This window comes from Helianthus annuus, chromosome 2, assembly GCF_002127325.2.
Source record: "Helianthus annuus cultivar XRQ/B chromosome 2, HanXRQr2.0-SUNRISE, whole genome shotgun sequence".
Lineage (NCBI taxonomy): Eukaryota > Viridiplantae > Streptophyta > Magnoliopsida > Asterales > Asteraceae > Helianthus > Helianthus annuus.
In genome coordinates, this window is record NC_035434.2 from 42,497,895 (window position 1) to 42,510,343 (window position 12,449).

At 37.0% G+C, this 12,449-nt stretch overlaps 1 protein-coding gene across 4 annotated transcripts; it reads right to left on the reverse strand.

Annotated features, from left to right (window-relative positions):
• Positions 1–9,119: 9,119 nt before the first annotated feature.
• LOC110903007 (probable staphylococcal-like nuclease CAN1) lies at positions 9,120–11,851 on the reverse strand. 4 transcript variants are annotated; one of them, XM_022149255.2, is made up of 10 exons: positions 11,696–11,836; positions 11,495–11,597; positions 11,329–11,384; positions 11,022–11,142; positions 10,484–10,723; positions 10,241–10,410; positions 10,097–10,156; positions 9,510–9,660; positions 9,384–9,436; positions 9,120–9,290 (listed from the first exon to the last, which is right to left on the reverse strand). In XM_022149255.2, the coding sequence occupies exons 2-9, from the start codon at positions 11,570–11,572 to the stop codon at positions 9,389–9,391; spliced, it is 924 nt and encodes a 307-aa protein (XP_022004947.1). In that variant the 5' UTR covers positions 11,573–11,597; positions 11,696–11,836; the 3' UTR covers positions 9,120–9,290; positions 9,384–9,388. The 4 variants fall into 4 exon arrangements, 3 of the variants coding, with proteins under 3 accessions (XP_022004947.1, XP_022004948.1, XP_022004950.1); XM_022149256.2 differs by lacking the exon at positions 9,510–9,660 and having other exon boundaries at positions 10,097–10,151; positions 11,696–11,851; XM_022149258.2 differs by lacking the exon at positions 9,510–9,660 and having other exon boundaries at positions 11,696–11,845.
• Positions 11,852–12,449: the final 598 nt, after the last annotated feature.

Sequence of the window (12,449 nt, forward strand, 5' to 3'; positions counted from 1 at the left end):
TTATTTCTTCTCTCAACGCCAAGACTATTTCTAACTCGTCACCCTGTAGGTGATCAATCGGGTGGGATAGAATTTTCAAATCATCCCGTCTTTGTTTCAGGGCATCTCTAGCGGCATCTCTAGCTTCTTTGCTCCTTCGTATTTTAGCCCTTTGTTGTTGGAATACGTTAAATGTATCCAACTTGCATGAAATGTCATCCAACTGATCGCTATATATTCCCCTACGTGAGCCAGAACTCCCAGCTGAAGGCGATGCCGTTTGTTTTTGAGCACGCCTTCTTGAGGCATTTCTTCCATGCTCAGGCCGGTTTGGGCTTGGCGAATCATCCAAAAGGTCCTCAAACTCTTGATCTCGTGCATCAGATTGAGCTTGGGACGAGGCCCTTGACCTTTTACTAGACGAGTTAGTTTCGCTACCAGTGGGGATAGTCGCCCACTTTGGATGGAATTTACAAATCTCCCAACAATGCATGAAACGGAAGTCGGTCTTCATATTTGATTTGAATGCATTTACTGCATTTGTCAAAACGTCGGCTTCGGTTTCACCACTTTTAGGGTTTTGCTTTGCTTTATTTAAAAAACCACTAAATTTTGTAAGTTGGGTGCTTATCTCGCTCCACTTTGAGGATAAGCTATCGTTTTCACGATAAGTCCCCCTACCCATTTCTTCATGGAATAGTCTACTAACCGATTCCCACAGAGCGGTTCGATGTTGCGAATTTCCTATTTTAATAAAAAAATATTAATATATTACAAAGTTATATAAAAAATAACCATTCTATTAATATAAACAAAGGTTAAGAATACCTAAAGTTGAATGTTGAGATTGTTCACACCAAGCCCTCGCCAATGCAACTTCTTCAGCATAGACCCATTTTTGTTGTTTTCGTTTGGCGGTTTCAACTATTTTATCCTCCTCGGTTTTTTTCTTATGACTTCTCTTTTTGATGGGTTTCGATGCGGAAGGACCATCATTGGGTGGTTGAGTTTCGGGAACGGTTTCGTTTTGTGAAAGGTCGATGGAGGTTGGTGAAAGGTTGATGGGCGATTGTGTAAACGGGGTTGGTATCGAATCATCGGAGTGTGGGAAGTTAGTAAATACACGATTCCCAAGAAGCGATGCATAACTCGCTTCATGGGGCATAGAAGAGTGTATGAAAAATGGACGAGGAATTGGACGAGTGGGTGGTGGGCTAGGATTAGTTTCTTGGAATGCATACGGGTTGGTCGGGTCATAAGCACGGTTATAAGGATGCATTTTTTCGTATTGTAGAAGGAGAATTTGAAGATGTATAGAAGATGTGGTTGAATGTGGTAAAAAATGGAAGAAAAATGTGAGTTTTATAGTGAAAAAATGGAAGAAAAAATTAATTTTTTTTCATATAGCCGTTGGCCAACGGCTAGCCCAACGGCTATTTTCTTTTGGCCATTCACAAACCGCCATGTCACCTTGCTCCCCCGCCCCACGCCCGGCTTAAAACCCAAACCCCAAGGGGCCACGCCCCAACCCAAGCCCACCCGGGGTGGTGCCTTGGGCGTTTTCCCCCAACCCAAGCCCCATACCCCACGGCCTTATGGCCCTAGCATTCCATCAAAACCAACCAAACATATTGTAGACGATAAACATCCTAAAAATTAAACAGTTAGTAAAATATATCAATCAACTAAATGTAAAATTACGAGGGTTAGGCACTTAGCTTAACATAACTAACATAACCCGATTTGGTTCTAAGCATGTCACTCCCAATCTAAGATTGAATGGTTCAAAGTAGCAACATAACCAACTCATGCACATGGTCCCTCCAATGCTCACATCATCACCTTTCACCAACTATATGAAATTAAATAGTGTAATAAATCTTACTTCACTTATGTACCAAACCTAACCCTTACTTCACAAATCCCTTCTTGCCAACAACTTTGCTTAAAAGATGATTCCCCAAGCTCAACTTTATTAATGAAAGTCGATAGCTAGATTACTAATTTGCTTTTTTTTTTCCTTCCAAATATGGCTCGGTAATTCGTATAGATCCCAAGTAATATGTTGATTTTGGTGACACGTGGCAACCTTCTACTGGTAAGAAAGAGAAAACTACTCGGATGGTCTATGTGGTTTGCCCCGTTTTCACTTATAGTCCCAACATTTCTAAAATTACAGCTATAGTCTCTAAGTTTTGTACATTCGTTCTCGGATAGTCCTTGAAGCGGATGTGGGTTAGTTTTATCAGTTAAGTGTGTGTGAAATGACATAAATACCCTTACTATTAATTAATAACTAAAAAGTTAAAGAATATAACTAATATTTAATTTTTTTGTGGGACCCACCACCCACCCAACTCACTTTATAGAACACTTTTAAAACTTGATTACTATTCCGTGACATTTTCCTTTTATTAATTGATGGACGTTATGTGTAAAAATGATCACAATTATCACTTAATTGATTTTTTTTTGTTTCTCTTATTTTACCATGACGAATCGAGCCACTGTCATCCGAACAACATTGGTACCAAAATAATTAAAAAGTATATGGTACCAAATAAACTAAAACATTTGTAAAAATATATATATTTAATAGAGTAAAATGCACGGATAGTCCCTGTGGTTTTGCAAAATAACACCTATAGTCCCCAACTTTTGGAAATTACACCGGTGCTCCATGTGGTTTGACAGTTTGTTACTCGTATAGTCCCTGGAGTGGATGACGGTTAGTTTTCTCCGTTAAGTGGATGTGAAATGACAAATATACCCTTCATCTTCTCCACTCTATAAAATATAAACACATACTCTGACTTTGACTCTCTCTATCTCTATCTCTATCTCTCTCTCTCTCTCTCTCTCTTTCCCCCTCTCTCTCAAGAAAAGCCCCACCACCTGACCACCACCTACCGTCACCAGCACCACCACTGCCGCCACCACCACCAGCTACCATCCAACCCCACACCACCACCTGCTACATGCTCTAATTCAAAGGACTTTGGTTTTTAAATCATATTTCAACGAATCCCCTATTCCCAAATTCAAGCCCTAATTCCTTTGATCCACAAATAAATCATGTACAACGAATGATCTTGTGAATTACATTAGGGGTTTTAATTTGAGTACAGAAACGAACAAGATGCACCAAAAAAATGATTATCGAAAACGAATAGAATATACCGTTGGACTATGTAATCAATGAAGATTGGGGGTGTTTGCAGAGGAGAATTGGTATTGTTCACGAGTACGAAAGATTCTAAACATGGAGCACCGGTGTAATCGATGAAGATTGTTGGATTTGGTATTAATACTAAAGTTCTGTTAAAAATGCCATTGCAGATTCTGGGGAATCTGATAAACTGAAGTGAACTTATATCAACCGGGAGAATATGCAGGTAGGTGTGGTTAAAATTCATACTTTTTTTTTCATTTTCTTCTCTTCTTTTCAACAACAAACTTGTTATTGCATCTTCAATGTGCTTGCCATTGGTCTGTATGAGGCAAATCATTCCCGATGAGCTTCTATGTATGTATATCTGAAACTGTTATAATTGTCACTGGAATATATTTACAGATTACATAAACTTTTTATACAGAAATGTATTGTTTGTAGAGGATGGTGGTGGTAGTGGTGGTGGTGCTGGTGAGGATGACGATAGGTGGTGGGGGGGCTTTTCTTGAGAGAGAGAGAGATAAAGAGAGAGAGAGAGAGTGTGTGTCAGAGTGTTTATATATATATATATATGTGTGTGTGTGTGTGTATTTTTTATATTTTAATAAAAGCAAGGGGTAAATAAGTAATTTCCGATAGACTAAACAGAGAAAACTAACCCCCATCCACTCCAGGGACTATTCGAGTAACAAACTGTCAAACCACAGGGAGCACCGGTGTAATTTCCAAAAGTTGGGGACAATAGGTGTTATTTTACAAAACCACAGGGACTATACGTGCATTTTACTCTATTTAATAATTATTCAATAACTATAACATTTATACAAATCTAACTTTATAAGCATTTCATAATTATTCACTACTATGAGATTCATTAATGAACACTAAAAAAGTGGGAAATCGGGGAACACTCTTAAAAATTTAACTTAACATGTTAAAAATCTTTTTCTTTAAAAAATTTTTCAGCGCTTTTCATTATAAATACTTTTGGAAGCATTTTTAATAAAAAAATAAAAACTAAAAATATAAAAAACAGTTAAAAAAAGGTTTAATTTTTTTTTTGTTCTACAAAAATGATTTTTTATTGGAATAGTTTCTACTCTTTTTTATAAGGAAAAATGCTGAATTTAAAAAAAAAGATTTTTAACATGTTAAGTTAATTTTATAAGATATATGTTTTTAACAGTTTTTAAACACTTTTTTTATGTTTTTTTTAGTTTTTGATTTTTTTATTGAAAATGTTTCGACATGTATTTATAAGGAAAAACGTCTAAAAATTTAGAAAAAGTTGTTTTTTAACATGTTAAGTTGAATTTTTAAGAGTGTTTCCCGGTTTCCCACTTTTTTAGTGTTCCCTAATGGGAGGGTTCATTGGAACGGAATCCACGTCAGACGCTATAGATCTGGAAAGCTTGGAAAGGAGATAACTACTAATAGGAAATTTTTGGAGTTTTATTTGAAACAGATTTATAACGCGAAATATGGAGGGGAACGTGCACAATGACAATCGTACCCCTGCATATCATTTACCGCCCCCTGCCACGTATTGGGCCAGGATTCGTTCTCACCGTTTTCACATTTTCAGACGTTTTCTTCTGATCCCGTTTCTGTGTGTGTGTGTGTGTGTGTGTGTGTGTGTGTAAGCTTAGGGTGGAGGGTTTGGTTTAATCACTTAGGGTGTCCGGAGTGGTGCAGGAAAGTTGAGCGGCAAAGGCCGACCCCTTTGCCGCGCGGTAATCAAATTTGAGCGGTGAGGGCTTGCCGCTGCGGTGAAGGGAGTGTATGAGAGAGAGAGGGTAGTGTGGGGTGGGGTCCATTCCAATCTCAACCAATCACACATTTTTCTTTTTTTTTTTTAAAAAAAAAGTTTACCACTTCACCAAGTGCCTAACCATTGTCAACACTTTTCAGCAAAGTTTAAACACTTTTCACTGATTGACGTGGCGCACTCTGATTGGTTGATTTTTAGTTTGCCACTCTCAAGTGTTTAACCACTCCTTACACCCTTAGGGTTAGGGTGTTTGAGTTATGCTCTAGCCAATAATATCATACTATGTCAAGTCCCTATTTCACTCCCCATTTTGCATTCTATCACTGGCAATGGTTCAAACACATGAAGAGTGGTAAAGAATTTAAAAAAAAAAATTATGATTGGTTGAAAGTGGTTGGGACCTACCATTAAACCCCTCTCTCTCCTCCTTCCCTCATCTTCCCTGCATCGGTGAATACTCACCGATAAACTCCCTCACCATTCACCGATTGTATGTCACCGAAGGGTGGCATCCCTTTGCCGATCGGTAAACCTCCTCCCCGCACTAAGTCCCCGCACCACTCCGTCTACCCTTACAATTATGTTGATCAAGTGTAAATGTCAATTTACCCTACATGGACATTTTGGCTACCTCCGTTCATGTATCCTAATATGACATCTATAAGAGCACACGGGGTGGTCCGTTATACCACCCCGATCACTCGTTAACCCATCACGCTACACCACCGCCGCATCAAGTTTAACGCATTATTTTTTTAACGCGTGGAATGTATAACGCGTTGAGATTTGAAAGAATTTGAACGTTGGGCCATATGACCGTTATTCAACGGTTAAGTTTATTAAAAAAAAACCTTTAAACCTTTTATATATATCTCCATTTTAAACCATTTTACACACATAAAAAACATAAACCCATTTCTCACAATTTTTATATCTTTCTCAAATAGAATTCCCTACGGACTCGACGTTTCCGATGTCTAGCTATAGTGATACCGAGTCATCTTCCGACAACGAGACGCTAAAATATTTTGTGTCGGTGTATAACGAGCTTGATGCCGAGTCGTCCCGCCCAAAGAAGAAGATGGTCGACCGTGATCGTATACGTGCCAACGAAGTTTTGATGAACGATTATTTTGTGGAAAATCCACTCTACAATGCTGAAACGTTTAGAGATCGGTTTCATTTACCCAAATAATTATTTTTAAAGATTGTTGGAGACATCGAAGCAAGCGAGGAATGGTTTCAAGAAGGTTACGATGCGAGGGGCAAACCAAGTTTCACGCCGATACAAAAATGCACGTCCGCCATTTGCCAACTAGCGACAGGTAACCCTCCCGATCAATATGATGAATACCTAGCTATGTCGGAAAGAACTTCACGTGAATGTTTGCAATTTTTTTGCCACGCGGTCATTAAGTTGTATGCTAACGAGTTTTTACGTAAACCGACGAGCCACGACATCTCACGTATTTACGTCGCACATGAGGCTAGATGGCATTTTCCCGGGATGCTCGGTAGCATCGATTGTACACATATCGAGTGGAAAAATTGTCCAAGAGAGTTGCGAGGGGCGTATGTTAGGGGAGACATCAAAAGACCAACCATCATACTAGAAGTGGTGGCGTCGAATGATTTATGGATTTGGCATTCGTATTTTGGTGTTCCAGGTTCAAACAACGAAATCAATGTGTTGCACACGTCGCCATTGTTCCAAAGCGAACGGATGGTACCGCACCTTCCTCTCCTTTCTATGTTAACGGTCGACATTACAGACGAGGCTTTTTTCTTGTGGGTGGTATCTACCCGTCTTGGTCTGTTTTTGTGAAAGCTCCCTCATTTCCTGTCGAGGCTAAAGAAAAAACGTTCAAAAAATTGCAAGAATCGGCAAGAAAAGATGTTGAGAGGGCATTTGGTGTTTTAAAGGGTAGATGGGGTATACTACACCGACCGGTTCGTGCGACGAGCAAGAAATCAATACATAGCATAGTGCATGCATGTATCATATTGCACAATATGCTGATCAAAGAAGACGGACGTGCAATATCCCTGGATTGGGTGCCGGATCCTCCTACACAAGTTCAAGTTCCACAAGATATCCATCTACAATTGCGTAACGAAGAAACTCACTTTCGGTTGAGATACGGTTAATCGAACTAGTAGGTTCACTAGGTTTGGAGTTTCATGATTCGGACGAGAAGTAGGTTTTTTTTTTTTTTTTTTTTGGGTAAATTACTTTTTGAGTCCTTGTTTTAACTAGTTGAGTCCAAAAGCAAAAAGTTTAACGACCTGAGTCCCTATAAGCATTTTCATTAACCATTTGAGTCCTTTTGAGTCCAATTTTTTGGACTCAAATCGTTATAAAATGAACAAAATTGGACTCAAAACGTTATAAAATAAACGGCTAGGGACTCAGGGCGTTAAACTTTTTTATTTTGGACTCAAGTGGTTAAAACCACTAAAACACAGGGACTCAAAAAGTAATTTACTCTTTTTTTTTTTTTTTTAAATTGTATGTTTCTAGTATGTTAAATTGAAGTAGTATGTTTTAAATGTAATGAAAATTTTATTTTTAGTGTTTTAATGTTAATTTCTAATTTAAAATAAAAAATTAAAAAAATTAGTGAAATTTATAATTTTGTTTTAACATAAAATTTAAAATTTCTAAATTTTAAAATGAAAATTAAAAAAAAATTGGGAGTGATAGAATTCTATCACTAGTGATACCACCCCCCTACATTTCTATCACTAGTGATAGAATATTGGGTGATGACATGGCATGATTTGATTGGATGGTGGGAGTGATAGAAATCTATCACTAGTAACCACCCCTCCTCCCCTAAGACTTTTCATTCGGGCATTCCTCATGGCTCATAGCTATCTAAATTTCAATTTATGTCTAGATACTAAGACCACCCGTAGTGGGGCATTATTTTTGAAAAAAAATTGAAAAATAACGCCTCCCCACCCATTACACTAGGCGTTTTGGGGGTTTATTTTTGAAAAAATTTTTGATTAGCGTTATATTTAAAACGCCATGTTGCACTTGTGGAAGGTTTGACTTGGGTTGACCCACCAATGAGAAATCAGTTTGTTTTTTTTTTTGTTTAAGGATTGAAAGGGGCATTATTTGGGCATTATTCCCACTACGCCAATTTTGCAATAACGCCCCATGCTGACTGGACTGCCACATGTCGAATAATGCCCTATGGTGGGGGCATTATTTTCCCCTTCCACTACACATGGTCTAACTGTTGGTATCCGACTCCTTAAAACCAAGGATCTAGTGTTAAACAAAAGACGAGCTAGTAGGGAATACACTCCCATAACAAGAGTGGCTATAAAAGTATCACTCGCATGATTCTGGAGTCCAACTGCATTCTTATCTCATTGCCTATTACATGCTGATTTGTACAAGCTGATTTGTACAATATGATGTTTGCGAGATCATAGCGGTACCATTCATTAACCTTCATATTAGCCAGGTATGAAAGCAATCTATGATACACGTGATGTTACTCCCAACAACCATATGGTACTTCCATTATACAAAGCTCAACACATGTATCACATTTTTCTTGAGAAACTTTAGATTGACTCCCGCCTGGGTCTCATTATTCATACTTAAGTATAATCAAGCCTCAGCGTCAGTGTTTTACTCATTCTAGTCCATTCTAGTCCCTTACATTTTCTGGTTAAAGCCTAGATACTACTAAGTATCTAATTCGCTAAAACTTGTGGTTCTGATACCAACCTGTCACACCCCGGATTTTCGACACCTTCGGCGTGCGACTAATCGGTAGGTACATGTTTTTAGTAAACTGCAGTGGAAACATTTATCTTTTTTTTTATTAAACAACTCGTAAGTTGAATAAAATACCCTTTCATACTCCAATGATCCAAATTTGACGTTAAAAAAAACAGAAGAAATACTAAAATCGAGACCATTTTAAGATATTACTCTTTCCTTTTTCTGTTTATGTACTTCGTTTGTTCAGTCACAACAAGACTTGGTACTTGGCATTGAAGCTTTAACCGTGGTCGTGTACGAACAAAAAGCAAGAATCGAGCTTTAAAACACTTGCTACACCTACATGTGGGTTGATTGTGAACAGAACCTATAGCCAGTGTTTTGGTGTTTAGATTTGTAGGACCAGTCAATGCAACCCCAGGTCAAATAAAAAAGCAACAAACTTAGAATGATCAAAGAAGAAAAGACGTAATATATAAGTCACACTAAAGATTTCTCAACATATAACATAACATTTATAAAAATACAAAGCACAAAATCCTTGGTTCACTTGAGATCTTATTATCCTACTTATAACTTATCTTGAGAATCCAACTCTTCATTAGGGCATCTTTCTCCCACTGATATCAAACCAATAAAGTGTTTTTAGAGCAAAGAAAATATATGCGTTTTTAGCGCAATCTCACATAACTTAAAGGGAGGTATTGAATCACCTTCCCTAACTCGGACGTTTAGTCATATAGACTCTTTCATCTTGACAGTAATCCTGCAAGATCCGCCAATTTTACAGATTAGTCATGTTACAATAGTTAGTTAGCACAGCCAACAAACATGATTACCAGTAAAAAGATGTCATCGCAGTAAACGTCTCCAACCCAACCCTTGCAGCTGTCATCAAAATCGTAGACTGCAATATTCAAACGCTTTCCATCGACCATATATTTAAGATTTTCTTTAGTCTCGGTTTCAATATCCAGCACATTTATTCCCCTGTTTCAATTAGAATGGCTTTAGCCAAATTGTTGTTTTTTTTCTTCTATTGTACTAATAGCATCTGGAACCGTCCGGGTTTTTAACAGGTGAGGCAAACAAGTTTAAAAATAAAACAGTGTCAACTACTTGAGAAAAACCCCGTGATGCGCTTTATATATTTTCCAAGTCTACGCGTGCATACCTATCAACTCCAGCTCTGTGTGTGTGTGTAAGTTCATGAATATCAGAACCGAAGCAAGTAGATACAAGGTTTAGCAAGAGAAAAGAAGGTAAACATTGTTCAGGTTTTCTGCTTATGTTCGATGTTTCATCGTTGGTGACTTGATGTTAATTATCAATATTATGTATATTCGGGTTTCCATTTTCCAAAAGACACAAGTGCTATCGAGCTCCGGTAAGGTAAACAACAATAACATTGTTCTATTTGAAATACCTTAGCTTGATTTGGTACTTTTTGGTCAGACGTCTCACACCATTGGCCGTCGTCACTATCCTATGACAACAAGTAGAAGTATGATTCAGAAATGATTTTCACGAATTTAAAAACTATAAAATATGAGATGAACAAAGTAAATACTGATATTCTCCTTCATTAAGTTTATCCAGCAGTTTCTGTGCCTGATCCTCGTCCCGGCTGGCCAGTGCTGCCTTATACTGACTTATTATGCGTAGCATCTTCGAGGGTAAAAGACCGAATTCCTTAACCGCAACAAAGACAGTGAGATCTGTTGCTTCTTCTTGAAACACCTGATTTGAAAAAGAAAACAATAAGCAATCGGGTTTAAATAGCGTGTGAATGTTACACGAACGTGAGTGTTACATGAGCTTCATCTACAGGAAGTGTTTCCATCGTGAATCTTGGACCATGCTCCGCAAACGTCCAAGGAGGAAGTGTTTTCAACAGGGAATTAGCTTTATCACACGAGGACTCCATAGTTTCGTCCTCTTCAACCGATGAAGCTTCACCACACAACAGGGGTGGTGGCACTAGGCCATAAACAAACGACGGGCGTGGTGGCGCTGGGTCATAAGCAGACAGCCCGTAATATCGTAAAAAACCCTTTAAACAAAGAAATTGATTTATATAAGAAACTCACTTGGTCAAAAATCACCCAAACTACATTCCTAATGCAAAAAAGTTACATTTATTTTAATATTTCTGGTTCCGGTTGGCATTGATCCTTGGACCGTTTTTGAGTTAATTGTTTTAGGAATATATATATACACACACACATAACTATTTCAGATTAGCAGATTCGAACGTGTAACCGTATTTATAAAAATAAATTTGAAACCAGATAAATGTAACTTTCAGATTTGCAAGCGATAGTATACATGAAATGTTGTATAGAAGAAACCTCAAGATCAGAAACGAAAACATAACCGTGGTGGACTTTCTCTAGGGCCTCAAATACAAGTTTGGCAGCTTCTTCAGGAGATGGTTGTTTTTCCGGCCACATGCTCGACAGTTCCTCGTACCTTCAATTTAGTTTTTGTTTACTTGAGTAAGGTTGTTAACATAGTTTTCGTTAAAAAATAGTTTTATTTTTTTTTCCTCAAGGTACACAGGTTTCTTTCTTCTTCTTTATTTTTTCTCTTGGTTAAGAAAAGAAGTTTCTGGATAAAATCGCATAAGAAATTGAGTAGTAGTTGTTAAAAATTTACCAACAGGCTTGATATTCTTCAGATGAATCTACATAAGAGGCCAGGCCTTCTGGAACCTGTAAATGAAGCATGCATGCATGCATGTAATGTAAAATGATATATTATCTAAATGAATATGAATTAGGGTTGAAATTCAGGTGAGGGATGCATGAGAGTGAAGGTCTACCTTATGCTCCTTTTTGAACCTACGGATGTCCGTATCAAGATGGGCCGTTTCATCACGAATGGGGGTGAATGATTCCATGTAACAAATCCTAATCAAGGTTTAACTGATGAAAGAAGTGGTAGTGCAAATTAGGAAAATTAACAAAAGTTTAACGAATGAATTGGAATCAGATTGAGTAAAGGAATGGAGCGATTGACTGACGAATGTAATCTGTAGAATGGATTCAAGAGCGACTGGAACCAACCCAACACCGAATCGCTGAAAGGCCTCCAAACCCTAACTTTTCATGCAAGTTACTAATATTCGGCAGGGCATCATAGAACCCTATAAATAGATAAGGGGTCTGGTGGGCTTTTCTTTTGTTATTATTATTACTAGCTTACAACCCCGTGTATTACATGGGTTAAATGACGAAAAAATGTAAATTATAAACTTGTATATAATCTTTATTAATGAAATGACTTATTTGGATAAAATAGTAAAACAAAAGAACAGTTATATTTTCGCTATTCAAAATAATTTTCTAAGTTTTCACTTCTTTTTTGAGATACTACAATCCATTTTATTATGTCTTCAAATGAAGTAACACTAAAAAAAAAATAATGATCATAAAATTGTAAGTATTTTTAAAAATAATTATAAGTTATGAGGTTATGGTAAATGAATTGTAATTAAATTCTACTATGTATATTAATGATATAATAAATACTTTGATATAAATACTACTTTTATATATATGGATCATGAGACAAGATACGAATATCATCATTATATAGAAAATATTACATATTAAAAAAATTATACTAAAAATAAAGTATACGTTTAAAAAAGTAGGACTAAAGTTTTTTAAACTATAAATTTGAGCGTCTACAACAACTTTTTTAATTAGTAGTTGACATTTAAATATTCAAATTAAAATTTTTATAATATTATATAATGTCTTTATTTAGCATGA